This window comes from Anolis sagrei, chromosome 5 (assembly GCF_037176765.1).
Source record: "Anolis sagrei isolate rAnoSag1 chromosome 5, rAnoSag1.mat, whole genome shotgun sequence".
In the NCBI taxonomy this organism is placed as follows: domain Eukaryota; kingdom Metazoa; phylum Chordata; class Lepidosauria; order Squamata; family Dactyloidae; genus Anolis; species Anolis sagrei.
In genome coordinates, this window is record NC_090025.1 from 95,301,173 (window position 1) to 95,321,644 (window position 20,472).

The 20,472-nt window shown below is 40.2% G+C and overlaps 1 protein-coding gene across 1 annotated transcript in view; it reads left to right on the top strand.

Annotated features, from left to right (window-relative positions):
• SEMA3D (semaphorin 3D) overlaps window positions 1-20,472 on the top strand; it is a 255,213-nt gene that overhangs the window by 122,546 nt on the left and 112,195 nt on the right. The window contains exon 7 of the mRNA XM_060778197.2: window positions 10,537-10,665. Within this exon, the coding sequence (XP_060634180.2) occupies window positions 10,537-10,665 (129 nt within the window). The remainder of the gene's footprint in view (window positions 1-10,536; window positions 10,666-20,472) is intronic.

The window sequence follows — 20,472 nt, forward strand, 5'->3', positions numbered from 1 at the left end:
GATTTTAATGATGTTTGTGAACCTAAAGTCCTTGACACAAATGTCACTACGTGCCAGCCATACCAATTTCAGTTTCATATTCCAATCTGCAATATTTGTAATGAGATTCTACATATAAGCTTGTAATAAGGATTGCATCATTTGTTGTTGTTGCTCATTTGTTCAGTCACTTCTGACTCTTCGTGACCTCATGGACCAGCCCACACCAGAGCTCCTTGTCGTCCGTCACCTCCACCAGCTCCTTCAGAGTCAAGCCAGTCACTTCAACAATACCATCCATCCATCTTGCCCGTGTTTGGCCCCTCTTCCTTTTTGCTTCCATTTTCCCCAGCATAATTGTTTTCTCTAAGCTTTTCTTTCTTCTCATGATGTAGCCAAAGTACTTCATCTTTGCCTCTAATATCCTTCCCTCCAATGGGCTTTATTTCCTGAAGGATGGACTGGTTGGATCTTCTCACGGTCCAAGACACTCTCAAAACTTTCCTCCAACACCACATTTTAAAAGCATCTATCTTCCTTCGCTCAGCCTTCCTTATGGTCCATCTCTCACATCCGTAGGTTACTACGGGGAATACCATGGCTTTGACTATGCAGATCTTTGTTGCCAGTGTGATGTCTCTACTCTTCACTATTTTATCGAGATTAGACATTGCTGCATCATAGCAGTGTATATACCTGTGACTGGTATAACAGTTTACGTGTTGGACTAGAACTCTAGCTTCAAATCTCTGTTGAGTCATGGAAATCTAACGGTTGACTATGGATAAGTCATACATTTGTAGTCTATGGAATGATGAACCTCCTCTGTATAAATTTACTACTACTGCAACGCTCTCTACGTGGGGCTGCCCTTAAAGACGGCCCGGAAGCTTCAGCTCGTCCAGCGCGCGGCAGCCATGTTGTTAACAGGAGCAGGACGCAGGGAGCACACAACGCCCTTGTTGTTCCAGCTCCACTGGCTGCCGATTTGCTACCGGGCCCAATTTAAGGTGCTGGTGTTATCCTACAAAGCCCTAAACGGTTCCGGCCCAAAATACCTTACGGACCGCATCTCGGCCTACGAGCCCACGAGGACCTTGAGATCATCTGGGGAGGCCCTTCTCTCGATCCCGCCTGCCTCACAGGCACGTCTGGCGGGGACGAGAGAGAGGGCCTTCTCGGTGGTGGCCCCCCGGCTGTGGAACTCCCTCCCTGCTGACATCAGACAGGCGCCCTCCCTCATGGCCTTTCGTAAGGGCCTGAAGACGTGGCTCTTCGAGCAGGCTTTCAACTGAGTGCTATGTTACTGGAAATGACAACCGGAATGAATTTACGACTACGAGATTGATTATGATTCCATAATATGACGCAGCGGATTTTTAGTGTAATTTAAATGTTGTGTATTAGTGATGTTAGTTTGTTGTCCTGATTGCTTTGTAAAGTGTCTTTTTTGTATTGTACACCGCCACGAGTCGCCCTAGGGCTGAGAGCGGCGGTTAATAAATGCAAGAAATAAATAAATGATAAATAAATAAATAATCAAATATACTCTATGATAAGGACCCCGCAAACTGAAGCTGGTGTGAAAGCAGGTAGCAATAGGAAATGTTTAAGTGCTTTATAAATTTGAAAGTGGCAATAGCCATTTTATTATTAAAATAATGATGGTGTTAGTGATTGTAGTGTTAATATGAATTTTAAATGCCATTCTTTATATCTACTTCATTTTAATTTTGTTTTTACCACACTGCTACTATTTTTTTTTTAAAAAAACTGCTTTGAGTCACCTTCGGGCGGAGAAAGGCGGTATATAAATATGGCAAACAAACAAATACATAAATAAATGCATTTTTAACGTTTGTATTGCACCTTTTGAACTTACCTATTATTTATTTATTATTATTATTTAAAAGTTTTGTATACCGACCTTCTCACCTTTCTTGAGGGACTCAGACCAGTTTCCAACCATAATATCACATACAATCAATAAAACATCATAATACATATTACAGTAAAACCTTAAAACAGCAATTACAATCAATAACTATAATGGTCAGTCGTCATACTAAAATCGTTGCTCACCATCCTCCATCCATATCTCAGGGTGTTGGCTCACTCGTCGAATGCCTGTCTCCATAACCAAGTCTTCACCTGTTTCCTAAATGTCAGGATAGAAGGGGCAGTTCTGATCTCCAGTGGGAGAGAGTTCTAGAGTCAAGGGGCCACCACCGAGAAGGCCCTGTCCCTCGTCCCCACCAGACGCGCTTGCGAGGCCGGTGGGTCCGAGAGCAGGGCCTCTCCGGATGATCTTAATAATCTTGATGGTTCATAGGGGAGAATACGTTCGGAGAGGTAAACAGGGCCGGAGTCGTTTAGGGCTTTACCTAGTGTGGAGTGTTAGCCTCCTTGAGTCCCCATGGGAAGAAATGTGGGGTATTAATTAAGATAACAACAACAACAAAAATAAGAACGACAATGATTATAATGACACATTTTAATGCTTCAGGCCACAGATATGTTCTGATAATGTATGATGCAGTTAGATTCCTGTATGCTTCCTGGATAGGAGACTGCCCTAATCTGCTCTGAGTTCTTTTGGAAGAAGAACGGCATATAAATAAAGCAAACCAGGGATGCAAAAGCATTCCAACTATTTACCCCTAAAGGGCTCAAGCTGTTATGAATGTTTCATCTCAATACTCACAAAGGCTTGAGGTTTTTGCAAATATTCAAGTGGAAACTGAAAAGATAGTTAAAACATGACTGCGTTGCCTTTTTCCTCTTGCCATGCTTCAAGGGCCCCAAATATCCCCTCCTTAAACAACCCACATATTGGTTTCAGTTTTTTTTTCATTCACTGTATCATCCCACCAGACTAGTGAAAGCATATTGAGCATGACAATGTCACAGAGCTACGTAAGTTATTAGATTTGAGGAGATGAAATCATTATTAAGGGTAACAAATCCAATCCACACTGAGGACAAGCTTCCTTGGAATGCTCATTTAGATGTTTTATATTGACTGCTTTTCAGAGATGTGAAGACAGCTAGTTAGTTCTCATTTAGATAGTTGTGCAATAATTTATTAAATAATATGATGTTGCTTCCAACAAACACTTTTTTAGACCAAGTTTATTTTTTTAAAAAATCCTTTGATTTCTTGTATCCTCTTTTATTTTGATTTGGGTGTTTTTAGGAGTCAGTTTGGAAATTCAAATGTATTGGTTACACCTTTCCTCCATACATTTATTTTGGCATGCAGTTTTGTCTGAATATTTATGTGAGTAGTTACTACAATGCATTTTGGAAGTGACTTCACACACACACACACATGTCACAAGCATATGCATTTTCACTTTTTCTTCATATGCACTTGTCTCTGCATGCATTTTTTGTCTAAAGAACTTCCTCTCAAAATTCAGTGAAGTGTGAATACAGGATAACTATGTTATCATTCACAAATATACATGTTTCTCTGTATATTTTATGGATTAGCCCATATATACATGGACTGTGTAAGTTAGGCATGCTATGTGTCAAGACCCAGAAGCTTCAAGAATGCCAAACACAATGTAAAACCAAACACAGGTTTATTGAACACAAAAATGCTAAAAGTCTATAGCAACCGCTAGGGCTGGGCAACCACGGAAAAATTTGTTTCTAAACTCGATTCGTTTTTGGGGTTTTTTGCGTTTCGATTTTTAAAAGAATTCCGAAATTTTTCTTTAAAAAAGTTTGAAATTTATGAAATTTCAGAAATTACGAAACAATTACGAAACAATTATGAAACAATTACGAAACAATTACGAAACAATTACGAATTGATTCGTTAATGGCGGACGCGACCGCGCAATATGCTAAAAAAACCTCCAAATGGGACAGGGGGAACTTCTGAAGCTTCCTTCTCCCTCTGTTGTTGACTGTTGGTGTGATAATTATTTTTTTTCACTGATAAAACAAACAACAACTATAAAACTTGCACCAGACATGCGGAAATAATAACGAAATGATTTCGAAACGATTTCGAAACGATTTCGAAACGATTTCGAAACAATTTTGAAACAATTATGAAACGAATTGAAAAATTCGTTTCGATTTTTAGTTGCTCCTGAATTGTTAAATATCGCTTCGTTATAAAAAAAATAACGAATTAATAACGAATTACGAAATTAACGAACGAAACCGCCCAGCCCTAGCAACCTCTACATAAAAAACTCAATTTAAATATAATCCGGATTATCCTGGAGTATAATCTGGGATAACAAAAATATACAGCAATCTGCTTGAAATTCAAAAGGTCCAAAAGGCACAAGAAAACAAGGTGGGGGCATGCAAAATCGAGGTCCAAAAGCAATCCGAAGTCCAGGCACGTCCAAAAAGAGATGAAACAGTCCAAAAAGCATAATCATCGTCAAAACACAGTCCAGAGTTAAAGGGGAGGTTGAAGTCAGCACTTACAGAGTTCCAGCCAGAAGTCACGGAAACACGGAGATCTGTAGTCCAAGGACCCAAACTTGAGAGTAATGGCAGTAACAAAAATCTGAACCCGATAAGACACTTTGCCTTCTGCAAAGACCCATTGAAATCAAACCAACTTATATCCTATAACTCCTCATCAGAGGATGAACTGCTCCCCACCCTTTTATCATCACTTTCAGCTGCCCCATTCCCTGCAGCTGAACACTGACACCCATCCCTCCAGCTTTGCCAGCGTCTTTCAAGACTTAGGTCTTCCCAAGTGTTCCCAGATTGCCAGTCCTCTGCAAACCCCTCAAAGTTATCACTGGATGTAGACTGAGTACAGATGTCCCTAGTCTCCTGTACATGGGTCCAGTCTAAACCATCCTCCTCTCCATCGTCACTCCCAGTCCCATCACTCCTTTCAAAACCCACAAAGTCTTCATCTTCTGTTGGAGCGCTAAGTATATAACTCATATGCTTCCTTTGTATCTCCTCATCTGATTCGTGTTCTCGAGTAGCCCACTTAACTCCCCTGCTTTCCTCTCCTTCCCCCATTTCACAATCTGAGAAACCCTCGAAGGACTCGGAATCAGTTGGAGCCATGAATATGTCTCTAATCTGCTTTTGCTGCAGCTCCTCCTCCAACACCTGCGCAGCCCTCTTCTCCCTTCTACCGATAGCAGTAACGTTACTATCACGCTGTACTACAACACTATGCTCACATTGCAATGGGATGCAAATATGTAAGTGTGTTGCTTTTTGTACAAGGGTTGAATGAAAAGTATGAGTACAAATAACAATGTATTGTCGAAGGCTTTCATGGCTGGAATCACTAGGTTCTTGTTGGTTTTTTCAGGCTATAGGGCCATGTTCTAGAGGCATTTCTCCTGACGTTTCGCCTGCATCTATGGCAAGCATCCTCAGAGGTAGTCTGAGGATGCTTGCCATAGATGCAGGTGAAACGTCAGGAGAAATGCCTCTAGAACATGGCCCTATAGCCCGAAAAAACCCACAAGAACCTACAAATAACAATGGAAAGCTAAGAGATTATTTTTTGTTACACGCTTACTTTGTTATTTTTGAATAACAACATTTTAAAAGTTCAACCAAATATATATTTATGTGTGTTCTATGACTAGCCTTAGGCTAATTGTTTATGATATTACTGGCCTATGATCAGGTTTCTTTACAATATGGAGATGTTTCTCATTAGAATCCTTGGTCTACTATATATTATTGTAGGCTATGTTTAGCTTTATGTATATGTTTTATATGTACAGTTTTCCAGTACATGGTCCATGGCTCTACTCTCTGAACCACAAATGTACATCCAGTTCTACCTCACTAACCCTCTATTTTGTACCTGGCTACAGTTGGTAGGCCTCAAAATTTTAAATACACCCCCAAAAAACCACAAATCTGACATCACAATCCTAGTCTATTTGAATTCGTGTTTGTGCACACAACATTAGAGGTCACTTTGTAGTCCAAGCTTCATGAGGTTTGCAGTGCTAAAGAATCTTATGCTTCAGCTACTTCAGTCATTGAAATACTATCCCCTTTTGACATTTTAGTGAGAGGACAATGTATCTCAGAAAACTACTAAACAGTGCAATAAATCATTGCCCTTGTCTCAAAGAAAAGAGGTGATAGTAGAATTTTCCAGGAATCTTTTAAAGAATGCTTTATGAACATTTAAAAGAGGTAGGGTACCCAAGAAAGACAACCCCTATTGTTTTTTTAATAATGGAAGTCTTAGTCCCCGGCAGGGTCAGGATTAGAATCATCAATCTCATTATGTCAGCATAAAGGCTGAACATGAGTCATATTCTTTTTATAAATACACTGTGACTGATCCTACAAAGAAACTTAATATACCTTCTTTGCTGCCATAAATTAAAATGTCACGGTGCATCTCTCTTATCTTATATCAGGCTTACAACTTGATAAACAGGACAAGTGAAACAAAAGTATAGCCACTGGCGAACGTAGCCATTGTAAATGCTGAAATGAAGAGATTGTGTGACTGCAAGTTTCCAACTCTGCACAGTATGTTCCAAGGACAGGGAAAAAGCAGATATTGAATTGTTTTAAGCTTGGATTTTAGCAATACAACTTGTATATGAATATATGCATGAGATTGCCCAGGATTCATTTGTTAAATGAATATTTAAATTAGTAAGGGGAGCATTCACACAGTTAAAACTTGTGCACCAGCTGCGGCCAAACCTTGGGAAGTCTGACTTGGCTACAGTAGTCCACACTCTGGTTACATCCCGTATAGACTACTGCAATGCTCTCTACGTGGGGTTGCCTTTGAAGACTGCTCAGAAGCTTCAAATGGTCCAGTGTTCGGCAACCAGGTTGCTAACAGGAGCAGCACTCAGGGAGCATACAACTCCTCTGTTGCGCCACCTCCACTGGCTGCCAGTTTGCTACCGGGCACAATTCAAAGTGCTGGTGTTAGCCTATAAAGCCCTAAATGGTTCTGGCCCTACTTACCTCTCCAAACGCATCTCCTCCTATGGAGATGTGTTCACTAGGACACTATGATCATCTGGGGAGGCACTGCTCTCTGTCCCGCCTGCATCATAGGCGCGCTTGGTGGGGACGAGAGACAGGGCCTTCTCAGTGGTGGCCCCTCGGCTGTGGAACGCCCTGGCTGCAGATATCAGATTGGCCCCTCCTTGCTGGCATTTCGGAGGAAAGTGAAGACCTGGCTGTTCAAACACTGATTAAACAGTGTAATTGAACATAGGAATATGGAATAATGGATGATGAGACTGGATTCTGATTTTATTGTTGAGGCGCTAATGATTGTTAAATGATTTATGTTACAATTGTTTTTAATTGCCCTATACTTGTCTTGTGATGTTTTGTATTGATGTTGTTCACCGCTTTGAGGGCTGAGAAAAGCGGTATATAAATAAAGTAAATAAATAAATAAATAAACTACACTTAATACTAGAGGAGCATTATGTACCTTGAGTAATTTCTGTGTTGGATATGATACCAAGAAATAAAGATGTTTCTTCCAGTGGGTACTACCTGAGCCAGTTTCTCCATGAAACCAGTCACAAGGCATGGTTCCTTTCTTCTACTGAGAAATTTCTTTGCCTTACTGGAAACTCTTTTAATCTTCTTTTCCTTCCACTGCTTCATCTGAGGCATCTGAATTAACTGTTCCTGGTAATCATCTGGAAGGATCACATGGAGGAGGTTTGAGCCAGCTTTGGTTAAGGAAAAATTGAAAAATTCAGAATGAAACATATTGCGTACACAGTTAGCCTATTTGAAAGCCTTTCCTTATTGATTTTACAAAGGGAACCCTTAGGCACAACTTTTTATCCCACTGTTGTTTTATCTTCTTTTAACAATATGTATTCTTGAAGTGATTCAGGAAATAAGAAACGTGCAGCAGATCAAAGAAAAAACCAAGTGCTGAAAGAGCCTTGTCATCGGAGGTTAAAGCAAGGATAGACTGTCTTTTGTGTTTTCCTTTTAACCCTGCTGATTTATCATCCATTGAATATATCTATCAGTTGGCAGACATTAATTATTCCAATCATTCTTCATTGTGTCTTTTACTTTCCCAAATGTGCTGTGATCATTGAATAGAGGAACAATCTTGTCAAAAGTTGTTAGATTTCAATATCCAGATCTGTCACAGAAGATCCAAAATGTAAATGCATGAATGTTACTAGGTTTCTCATGGGCCACGAAATGGATAAAACTAAAGAATGAAAAATTACTGCATTTAGAGGGCTTTGATTTACGAAGGGGTTTGCATGCGTACATTTGGTACGACAAAACAAAACTAGAAAAGAATTTTGGAAACCATTTCATTAGGGCTGCAATTATCAAAACATGGAACAAACATAAAAAAGGATGTATAATAAAATGCCAACATGGGTATCACCGCTGGAATCCTGCCAAAGAAGAGAAATAGGTTGGATCAAATGGCCAAATTATAAAGAACTGATAAAAGAAGAGAAAGAAGAAATAAATTTAAAAGCTTTAGAGGAAATAAAAAAATATTACCCAAACATGACCTGGCTACAATATAGGCAGATCCAAGAATATTATGGAAATGATAAAATATAGGATTTGAGACAAAATGAAACAAATGGGATGCAATATGGAATACAGGGAGGAAAAAAAATATCCAGAATATACAAAAAGCTGTTGGGATGAAACACAGAGGAGAAAGGAGTAAAAGAATGTATGATAAAATGGGCAAGAAATGTGGCTAGACTGATAAGATTAGAAGAATGGGAACTGATTTGGAAGAAAAAAAATAAAATATTTACGGGCATATGAAATGCAAGAAAATTGGGCAAAGATATTCTATAGATGGTACATGACCCCTTACAAATCAAGTAAATGCTATAAGAATTTGAAACCCAACTGTTGGAAATGCGGAACGGCAGAAGGAACATTCTACCACATGTGGTAGCAATGCAAAAAGGAAAAAAAATATTGGAAAGAAATTCAAAATAATTTACAAAAAATCCTAAAAATTAAAATTCCCCTAAAACCTGAGTTATTTCTATTGGTTATAACAGATATGAAAAGCGAGGAAAATACAGATAAATTGATATTCCTATCCACAACGGCAGCCAGGATGTGCTACGCCAAAAGGTGGAGAAAGGAAGATATACCAACAATGGAAGAATGGAAAAGGAAAATATTAGATGTTAAAAATATGGATAGTCTAAGTTATCTATTACAAAGAAATAAAGGAATAGCAGAGACATGTACAGACTGGACACCACTTAATGAATACTTAATGCAAGAGAACTGAGATGACAAAAAAAAAATCTGTTCCAAAAAAGAAAGAAAGGTTAACTTGTAAATACACAATTATCTTTAGTAGACTAGTCAAAAAAACTAAATATGTTTAAGAAAACTAAGAAGGAAGAAGAACGAAAGAAAAGGAAGAAACTATCCTCGAAGAACCCTGGAAGTCAACTTGAAGAAGAAGGGAAACCTCGGGTGGTGAAAACCCACTTCTTGACTTTTCTTTTTAACTTTCTATGCTCCCCCCCCTCTTTTCTTTCCTCCTCTTCTCCCTTTGCCTGTAATTTCTCTTCTTTCTTTCTTTCTTTCTTTCTTTCTTTCTTTCTTTCTGATTTTTAACTATTATGTAATATAAAAAAAACTCAATAAAGAATATATTTAAAAGAATGTTACTAGGTTTCACTAAGAAATGTTCTTCCTTCAGATAGTTCTTCCAAAGTCAAAAGCAACATCTGTAGATCTCTCTTCTCCACTCTATCTGTAATATATTTTAAAATATTTGTTTTATGACCTCATCACATTGAGACTGAAAAGTATCTTCTCCCACATCGCTGCTCTGCCAGCACACTGGAGTCCCCTGGAGCCCATTAAATAACACAGGGCTACTTCTGGCTGGGCTCTGTGTGGATCTGTGCCAGCAGTATGCCAGCAGGACAAAGAAACTGTGTCCAGAAGATACAAAGAGGAAGTGGGGACAGGCGGGGGAACATCATGGAAAGGGAGACTACCTGCACTGACAAGATGTAACAGAAACTGATGGTGTCCCACGATTGCCCCACAATTTCTCCAACTGTCCTTTGCTTTACCCCTGCCCATGTGATAAAGTTCTTTATATAATGCATTGCCTCAACTCAAGTTGATATCATCACCTGTGGCTTGTTCAAAACAGGGTGCCTTAAAAAAAAAAAAGGAACGTAGGGGGTTGCTGTCGAATTGTAAAATTTTAGTAGAACAGCAGTAAATTTAGCAGTGACATTGACAGCAGAAATGAGTAAGTGAGTGCATATATGCCTCGGAGTCTCATATTCAGATTAAGAAAATTTGGCTTCATGCCCAAGATGAAACTTCGAAGAAGTACTATTTAAAACAGAATGTTGCCTGACTCAGCAGTAAGACTCTCCGTACCAATAAATATAAATAAATTATTATTGAATCCAGTATACAATATATATTAAAATCATCACAACTCTTTGAGGAACATCTACAGAAAGAAAGAAAACAAAACCTTAAGGGTATACAGACACACAATCTATCCATCTAATAAAGAATGTCATTCTCTTTGTTTCCTTTTTGTAGATGAATACCTGTATTCTGGGACGGCCTCTGATTTCCTTGGCAAGGATACAGCTTTAACCCGTTCCCTAGGTTCATCTCAAGACCACCATTACATCAGGACTGATATTTCTGAACATTATTGGCTCAGTGGTAAGCAGAAAAGCAAGTCAGCATTTGATGTATTATCTCTATTTAACCGGTTATATTTTAGCACAGAACATAACCACGTACCAGTTGCAGCCTACAGCAATTTAATGCTAGCTGCTGGCTTCGGTATCAGAGATGATGTTTTTTATTCCTGAACCTTCAGCACTTTGTGTAGCTAATTTGTATACATCATTCAAAGCTTGGAGTAAAAGCTAGGGTTGATTCATAACTCCACGGTCATTTAAGCTTTCATCTGTTTATCTTTCTGGGACCACCTGCCAAACCAAACACTGGACGAAATGCCTGACCCCAGGGGCAGTCCACATAGATGGCTTGCTGTCCCGGCCGGTCATTACTGGAAGGCGGTTTGGAGGGGACCTCCCCCCCCCGAAGCATAAAGCCCCATAGGGGAGAGGTGACTCCCCCCCTCAAGGAACACCCTAAGGAAGATATTTTGGGCACCCCCTAAGCCGTAAAGCCCATAGAGATAAAATCAAAATTCCCTTCACCTCCGAATGGAGGGGTGCCAAGGTGTACGCCGATCCAATCTCTCCCCCCACTTCCCGCCAGGAACAGCTCCACCCATTTAAATTCCTTACTCCTGTCAGCTTCAATATGGGATAGGCAAAAAACCCTCTTCTCTGAGGAGGGAAAAAAATCCCTACCCAGCCCTAGTGCGACCAGTACAACTCATATTGGACTGAGGGCGGGTGGGTTGCGCTGCTGGAAGGCCGAATGCAGGGGGGAGAAGGCTACCTGTAAGGGAGGTTTGTAAGGCTCCTCCCCTCTTCCACCTGGCAACAATGCCAGGCAGAACCAACTGGTCCTCCACAGGGGGATTCAAGTGCTCCCCTCCAGCCATCCCTTGGCTCCTTCTGTCTGGAGGTGCGTGAAGGTTACAAGGACTGAGGGATGGTTTCTTGAGTCGCTGTCACTCCAAAGGCTCAGAATTTTCTGCCTGTTTTCCCAAGGGCTCGAACTATATGATTTTCCAGGCTCAGCCAGGCCTTCAAATGTTAATGAAGGTGGTCAGCTGAAACATTCACACCTAGCTTCAGCAGAGAGCTCTTTGCCCCACCCCAGTCATTCCACAGATATATAAACCCATTTTCCTATTTCCAACAGACCTCACTACCTCTGAGGATGCTTGCCATAGATGCAGGCGAAACGTCAGGAAAAATGCCTCTAGAACATGGCCCTATAGCCCGAAAAAACCTACAAGAACCTAGTGATTCCAGCCATGAAAGCCTTCGACAATATATGATTTCACTTAGCCCCAATAAACTTTCTTTATCCAAGATTCCAAAACCATGATAAAGGTCAAGTTAATCCTGTAGGATTTTGTGTGGGATTTCGAGTGTCTTTTACTGTCCCCAGCTGCATTTACTAAATTGTCATTCATCACATGATGTATTGTCCTGATTTATTGTACACTGTCCTTTTCTGTTGTTGTTCACCGCCCCGAGTCGCCCTCGGGCTGAGAGGGGCGGTCAATAAATGCAAGAAATAAATAAATAAATAAATAATATAAACAGTGCACTGCAAAGTAAATGAAAACAAGAGATCTTCGACCCAATTGGCTTGATGATCTTACAAAGCTAGCTGCTTCTATACTATAACATGAAGGTGAATCGGTGAATTGGTGAATCGGTGATGGAGTCTCAGACATGTTCTGCTTTCAGCAGTTATGAGCTTTTGTTGTGTCATTAATCATGTTGGTTACCTCAAAGTAGAGCAGATATATTGATTTAATTGTTGAAGTGGTCAACTTAGTGGCAAGTCTATGGTGCTTGAAACAGGCAACATAATAATAATAATAATAATAATAATAATAATAATAATAATAATACTTTATTTGTACCCCGCTACCATCTCCCCAAGGGACTCGGTGCAGCTTACATGAGCCCAAACCCATAATACATCAGCAAAAACAACGACAGCAATACAAAACAATATGAAACTCATAAACAAAAAACAGCAGTAAACATTAACAATAGCACAACAACGCGTTAAAAACCTATGGCTGGGCCAAATGTAATAATTAATTTTTTTTAAAAAATAATGCTGAGCATGACCAGGTGAAATATATAAGTAGGATAGAATTTCAGAGAGGAAAGGAGTGTGCAGGCAATCCTAAATCATTGATAAAGTGCATTTAGGTACATATTGCTAGGAGTTTCCTTATTCTGGGAAGGCACACTGGAACAACCATGTCTTAAGGCTCCTCCTAAAGACTGCCAGAGTTGGGGCATGCCTGATGTCCTTAGGGAGTGAGTTCCAGAGTCAAAGGGCCACCACCCAAAAAGCCCTCTCCCTCGTCCCCACCAATCGTGCTTGCGATGGAGGTAGGAGTGCGAGCAGGGCCTCTCCAGATGATCGAAGAGATCGTGTGGGTTCGTATACAGAAATGCGGTCACGAAGATAGGTGGTTCCAAACCGTTTAGGGCTTTGTAGGTAAGAACCTGCACCTTGAATTGGGACCGGAAAATGAACGACAGCCAGTGGAGCTCCTTAAACAGGAGGGTTGACCGCTCCCTGTAAGGAGCATCAGTTAACAGCCTGGCAGCTGCCCATTGAACCAATTGAAATTTCCGGGCTGTTTTCAAGGGCAGCCCCACGTAAGGTGCATTACAGTAGTCCAATCTGGAGGTGACTAAGGCATGGACCACCCTGGCCAAATCCGCCTTCACGAGGTACGGTCGCAGTTGGCGCACAAATCTTAATTGTGCAAAGGCCCTCCTGGCCACTGCCGACACCTGAGCTTCAAGCGTCAGTGATGAGTCCAGGAGGACACCCAGACTGCGGACCTGTGATTTCAGGGGGAGTGCAACCCCATCCAACACAGGTTTCCACCCTATACCCCGATCTGGTTTACGATCTACCAGGAGGACCTCTGTCTTGTTGGGATTGATCTTCCACTTGTTTGTCCTCATTCAGACAGCCACAGCCATCAGGCACTCATTCAGCACCCGAGGGGCTTCCTTGGAATTAGGTGGAAAAGAGTAGTAGAGTTGCATATATAATTTTCAGCAATATATGTCTGAGTGATCAATAGATGTCTCATCCTCCCTTGAGGCCGGATAGCTCTCTTCCTGAATCTATCCTAGTCAGGGAGAAGAAGCAGAAATATTTCAATCCTAGGGCTGCTGTGATAATCCAATAGGCTTAATGGATATTTTAGTTCTGCTGCTGTGGATAGTAATTCCAATCCTATCTTTAAATTTATCTTGTTTACATTCTACTGAAGGGGGAAAATCAGCAACTACACGTAGCAATGCTTGAGCAATTTGACTATATTTTTACAAAAAGCCACACATCCAAAATTGTTTGTGTATTTTAGATGCTAATTTAGCTAATTTGTTCCTGTGGTTCCTTTAAAAATGATATCCAAGGCACATCATCTATTTGGATGTCAATGGAATAGAGAAGCAAAACATTCAGCAAAGAATAAAACTTTCACTTTCTGTAAAACAACAACAACTTCAAATAAAACTAATATTTAGCTGTTCAACTACTAATCCAAGTACAGTTTGTAGGGATGTTTTTAAAAACGAGGCTGTGTTTATTTATAGTTTTAAAACAGAGTCGAAAGAAAATCTCAAACTTCTATTCCCTTAGATAGGATGTCTCTCTTCTGGTTTGTAAAAATACAGATTCTGACTTTAAAAGCCACTAAGGAAGCATTAAAAGAGTTTCTTAAATAGAATCCCTGCTTTTTTTTGTTCATATTGAAATCCCAAGGGGGAAGAAAAACCTCAACAACTAATGGACCCTTAAAAAAAACCTCTCCATATCCGTCCATTGCAGCAATAGCCAAAACCACACACATAGAAAGAAAGAGAAATTTACACACAAAACTACAACTGGATGTTTAAATGTGTTTCTTTTGGCCGTTAAGTGTCTCTTCCACTGAGAACATGACTTCCCATGATTCCAGTTTTCTATGTGGTTGTTATGGATGAGCTGCAAAGCAAAGATCTTCTGACCATAACAGCACGGTGACTTCTGCACACTGTACAAAGGACTTTTGTGCATCTAGACAGTGCTTTGATTTTTCATATTCTTCTTCCTTGACAAACTTTATGTCTGTCTATTTATTGAAGCACTCCCTTTACCTGTAGCATGTGAGACTGACCTAAGAGGTATCACATGTTCACTAGCGACCTCATCACATTGAGAGGGGAAAGCATGGTGACTATTCTTTTAGCATAGATAATGCATGACAGCCAGAAGTTATGAGCTTAGTATCTCTCCATTAGGGCTGGGCGCTTTCGTTTCGTAATTTCGTAATTCGTTAAAAATTCGTTATTTTTTTTGGTTACGAAGCGATAACGAACCATTCAGGAGCATCTAAAAAACGAAATGAATTTTTCAATTCGTTTCGTAATTGCTCCGTATTCGTTTCGTATTCGTTTCGAAATCGTTTCGAAATCGTTTCGTTATTATTTCCGCATGTCTGGGGCAAGTTTTATAGCTGTTGTTTGTTTAATCAGTGAAAAAAAATTATAAATATCACACCAACAGTCAACAACAGAGGGAGAGGGAAGCTTCAGAAGTTCCCCCTGTCCCATATGGAGGTTTTTTAGCGTATTGCGCAGTCGCATCCGCCATTAACGAATCGATTCGTATTCGTTTCGTATTCGTTTCATATTGTTTCGTAATTTTACGAAATTTCGTAAATATCGAACTTTTTTAAATAAAAATTTCGGAATTCTTTTAAATATCGAAATGCAAAAACCCCAAAAAACGAATCGAGTTTAGAAACAATTTTTTCCGTGGTTGCCCAGCCCTACTCTCCATGCTTGAGAAGAGGTGGAAGTGTCCTACAACTTGGGAATTTCTCATTGTGGTAAGGTCGTAAGTCAACTCTATTGTAGCATAAACTTGAAATTGATGTCTCAGGCTGTCACCCACATCAGTTTTTTTTAAGGTACTTACGCATATATCTGCCCAGTCTCCACATTCAGCTCAATATTTCTTTTCAATCTTATCATAATATGTTCACGTCAAACCTCTATGTTTAAATATCAGCATACTAATAGCAGTGATGATGATGATAATGGTGATTATGCAGTTGCTGTTCAGTGACATTCTGCCCTTTCCCCAATACTGGGATCCAAAGCAGATTACAAAAGTTACAAATTCCAAAAAATGAGAACATATATGAAGTCGTTAGTAAAATAAAATCAATTAAAACAAATCTTTTAGAAGAAGTGAGGCTAAGCATGTGGCCCTGAAGTCCTTTGAAACATAGGCGGTGGTCAGGGGAGATTTTGCACAATTAAAACTTGTGTGCCAGCTGCGCCCGTACCTTGGGAAGTCTGACTTGGCCATGGTGGTCCATGCTCTGGTTACATCCTGTATAGACTACTGCAACACTCTCTACATGGGGTTGCCTCTGAAGACTGCCCAGAAGCTACAACTAGTCCAACGTGCGGCAGCCAGATTACTAACAGGAGCGGGGTACAAGGAGCATACTACTCCTCTGTTGCGCCAGCTCCACTGGCTGCCAATCGGCTTACAAGCACAATTCAAAGTGCTGGTGTTGACCTATAAAGCCCTAAACGACTCCGGCCTAGTTTACCTGTCCGAATGGATTCTCCCCTATGAACCATTAAGGTTGTTAAGACCTTCTGGAGGGGTCCTGCTCTCTGTCCCACCACCTTCGCAATCGCGTCTGGTGGGGACGAGAGACAGGGCCTTCTCTGTGGTGGCCCCTCGGCTTTGGAACTCTCTCCCGATAGAGATCAGATCTGCCCCCTCCCTCCTGACTTTCAAAAAGATGGTAAAATCTTGGCTCTGGAACATAGCATTCTCAGATCGATGATCAAATCAATAACTGTTGACCACAAGGTGGGTGATGGTGAATTTGTGATTTACCTTGACAAATTGGCTTTATGTAATTCTTGATCTGTATTTTAATGTATTAATGTACTATGACGTTATTATGCTTTAGTTTATTTGTATTATGATTCTCTGTTGTTAGCCAGCCTGAGTCCCTCCTCGGAGGTCGAGAAGACCGGGTTATAAAAGCTCTAAATAAATAAATAAATAAATTTATATCCTGCTGTTTCCTCTCCATAAGAAAACTCAAAGCAGCTAACATTAAAAGCATTACAATACAATTTAAAATATACAAATATACAAATATTAAAACAGTATTAAATATAATTAGCATTAAAAACAATTCAGATTAAATCCATAAAAACATTTTAAAAATCCCACACATACATTGGCCAATGATATTAGTAATATCTCTATATATGGGACTTCTGTGTGCCTGAAATTTAAAACAGTGTTTTTTTAGAATTTCTCTTCAATTCTATAAAGAGCTGGAGAGATCCCCACATTTTGTTCTCTTGATATAAGCATGTTCTGTATTCCAGACATAATTAAGAATGGCATTCTGTTTGTATATTCAATGTAGTCTAGTGCTTACGAACTCGCGGCTATCAGTATTCCAATTAAAAAAGAAGCATATATTCATAAAAACAGATGCACACACACATGATTAAACTACCTATTTATTTTTTGGGCTGTATGTGAAAAATGGTGCACACTTATCTAATTGGGCAATTAGTATTAAACGCTGTTGGAATAAGACTTATTTTTCTTAGGATAACATATGTAAAGAATATAGATTATTTTCTTCACAATGATGGGGTGGGGGTGAGGGCAAGAGCTCATGCTAACAATGTATTCCAGAAATAATCCTGTGATTCTCTTTGACTTTTCCAGAGTGTTACAATCTGGAAATGCATTGATTGATTGTGTATTACTGTTGCCACTTTAGCCAATATTTAGTAGAATCACTTTTGGGTAACAATTACAGCCGTGAGCCTTGAGTCTATCAGCTTATATCAATTAAATTATTTTTTTCACTATATGGCATTCAAGGTGGTGCATACTTCTGCAATCTACATTCTGAAACTGCATTGTATCACAGTGTAGATGGAGCATGTAATTCCCATGGCTCAAATCAATGGAATCATGAGAGTTGTTGCTTGGCACCAGCACTATTTGGCAGAGGGGGTTAAAGACCTAGGGTGGATCTACATTGCCCTATATCCAGGGGTGGCTCAACCCATTATGCAAAGTAAGCATTTGCAGTATAGTTGATTTTGCCCAGGGGCGCTCTTGAGGCACTCTTGGGGGAAAATAGACCTTGACATATGCGAGTTGTAGTTACTGGGATATATAGTTCACCTACAATCAAAGAGCATTCTGAACTCCACCAATGATGGAATTAACCAAATATGGCACACAGAACTCCCACGATGAAAAGAAAATATATATCAGTGATTGGTTGGGGGGGGGGGGCGTGCCAAAATACCGTTTGCTTACCATTGAAAATTACCTAGGGCCGCCTCTGCCTATATCCCAGGATCTGGTCCCAAATTATCTGCTTTGAACTGGATTATATGAATCTACACTGCCAGATAATCAGGGATAAGCAGATCCTGGGATATAGGTCAGTGCAGATTCAGCTTTAGCAAAACTACATTTTAAGTGGTCAAAATTAAGCCAAAGCAGTTTAAATATTGTCAAACTTCATTAACTCTACAGTGGAGATACACCTGCCCAAGGGCTCATTTTTTACTTGTGCTTGTTGACTTTCTCCCTACACTCATCTCCTTCCAGAGCAGCATAGATGGTGCTGTTGCAAAAAGTCCCTGTTGAATGAATAGAGAGGCAGCTAGCCCAGGGGACACACAGGAGACGCAGCAAGGAAAGACAGTAGGAACAGATAGACATCCGGTGGAGTAATGCAGCCTATCCTCAACTTGGCACCTTCCAGAACAGTTGGGCGACATCTCCCATCATCCCCAATTACATGACCATTGGTCACTGGCCATGTGACTTGGGGATCATGGGGGCATTTTCCCGAGACTTTTGGAAAGTGGCAAGTTAGAGAGTGCCGTTTTCTTCAAATGTGAGTAGCACATACTCACATTAGTGCAGTATGATATAGGACTGTATCACCTTGGAATATAATCTGTTTGTATCAGTATGGATGGCCCATGAGGTCTCTTCCAACTCTATGTTTCTATGCATCCCCCTTTTAAGGACTGGATGCATACTGCCTACTCTCTTCATCACACCTGATTATTACAATGTTTATGATTTGAAAATACTGTGCTTTGACTCCTCACATCACAGAAGACTGGCTCCTCCCAATCCATTCACTCTATGACCTTTTAAAAAGGATTGTTGCTGATGGGATACATACAGATTTTCCTATCACACACAGAAACAGTGCTTCGGCAATGGAGGAATCCATAGTATTAAAAAAAAACACGATTAGAATTCTGTCTTCAAATACTCTGTTTCTGCAATGCTTTGCAGATGGATTCCAATGGAATACCAACAAGATGGGGCAAACATCATGTGACGGGATTTGTTTGAAATCATTCTCAAACAGTCTTAGAATCAGTATTTCCTAATATGATAAGGTCCCTCTTGGAGCAAGCAACATTCAGAGGAGTATTGGTTGGGCAGTGCTACAATTTCACTGGGTATATCTATGAACCATGCAACATTTATAACTCTTCTTCAGGCTGGATTTATACTTCCCTATATCCCAGGATCTGATCCCAGAGTATCTGCTTATGCCAGATTATCTGAAAGTGTAGACTCATATAATTCAGTTCAAAGGAGATAATCTGGGATCAGCTCCTGTGATATAGTACAGTGTAAATCCTGCCTCAGTTAGTCTGCTGCTGTGCAGGTACAGCTGTACCAGGAGCTCCAATTTTGTTTGCTTTGCATTGCATGTTTGTTGTAGTCCTAAGTTTCAGGGACTCTGCAGATAGGTGGCTTCTTTTGGCTGCAATCATAGGGCAAGCCACCTGTTAATTATCATTAGGTTCCCTGGTCCCGCCCCCTTTTTGGGTTTTGTAGGGAATAGGAACCATTTTGGGCCAGCCCACACAGAGAAGCCTTTCATGCAGGACATAAAACCAGGAGCTCCTGTAGAAAGCTTCATCTTCTACGGCTTGGCTGGGAGATATACAGCCTTTCAGCTCCCTTGCTGAGGGAATCCGGTCTCACAGATTGGATTCCATCACTGAAACCTGAACTCCTTCTTTTTCCCTTGGAGGTCTACAAAGCTCTGCTTGGTAAGGGTCACTCACGGAAGCCAGAAGCAGTTGGTATCAGGTGTAGGGGCTCCACGCCAACAGAGGCAAAGACAGACTGCCCAGATTAGAAGTTAAGGATTTCCCCATTAGTTGAAATTCAGTTGTGAAGATAGTGCCTGTTTCCCAGTGGACAAGATTGAGAGAGCCAATAGACTATTAAGAAAGCCTTAAAGTACCTGTTTGTTTTCAATAATAAAGAACTTTGTTAAACCTTTGGGCAATCTAAAGACTCTGTTTAAGGAAATCCAAAGGCCTTTAATCTGAGGCAGCCCTGGCATCCCGTTGGGCACACAGAATGTATGCCCTGTCTACAGTCTTATGTACAAGCCCAGCGTACGACAGCACAGCTGCCCTTGTCACATTAGATGATGCTTTCTCTTTGTCAGTAATGAAATCCATTGAAGATGTGATTCCATTCAGCTTCTGTATATGGAAGAATGCAACCTTGCTCTTTGGCTCAGGTTCCAGTCTTTGGCTGGCTTTCTATGCATATGTTTTAGATTTAACAACATATTGATTATATATGATAGCAAGCCTAAATAACCAAACAAACAGTGCTGCCATTTAACATTTTAGCAATGTTAATCTTTCTTTCTTTCTTGACATGTCTTAATTTGTACTGGAATCTGAAATGTATAATACTCAACTATGGTTTAGAAAGGAATTCATG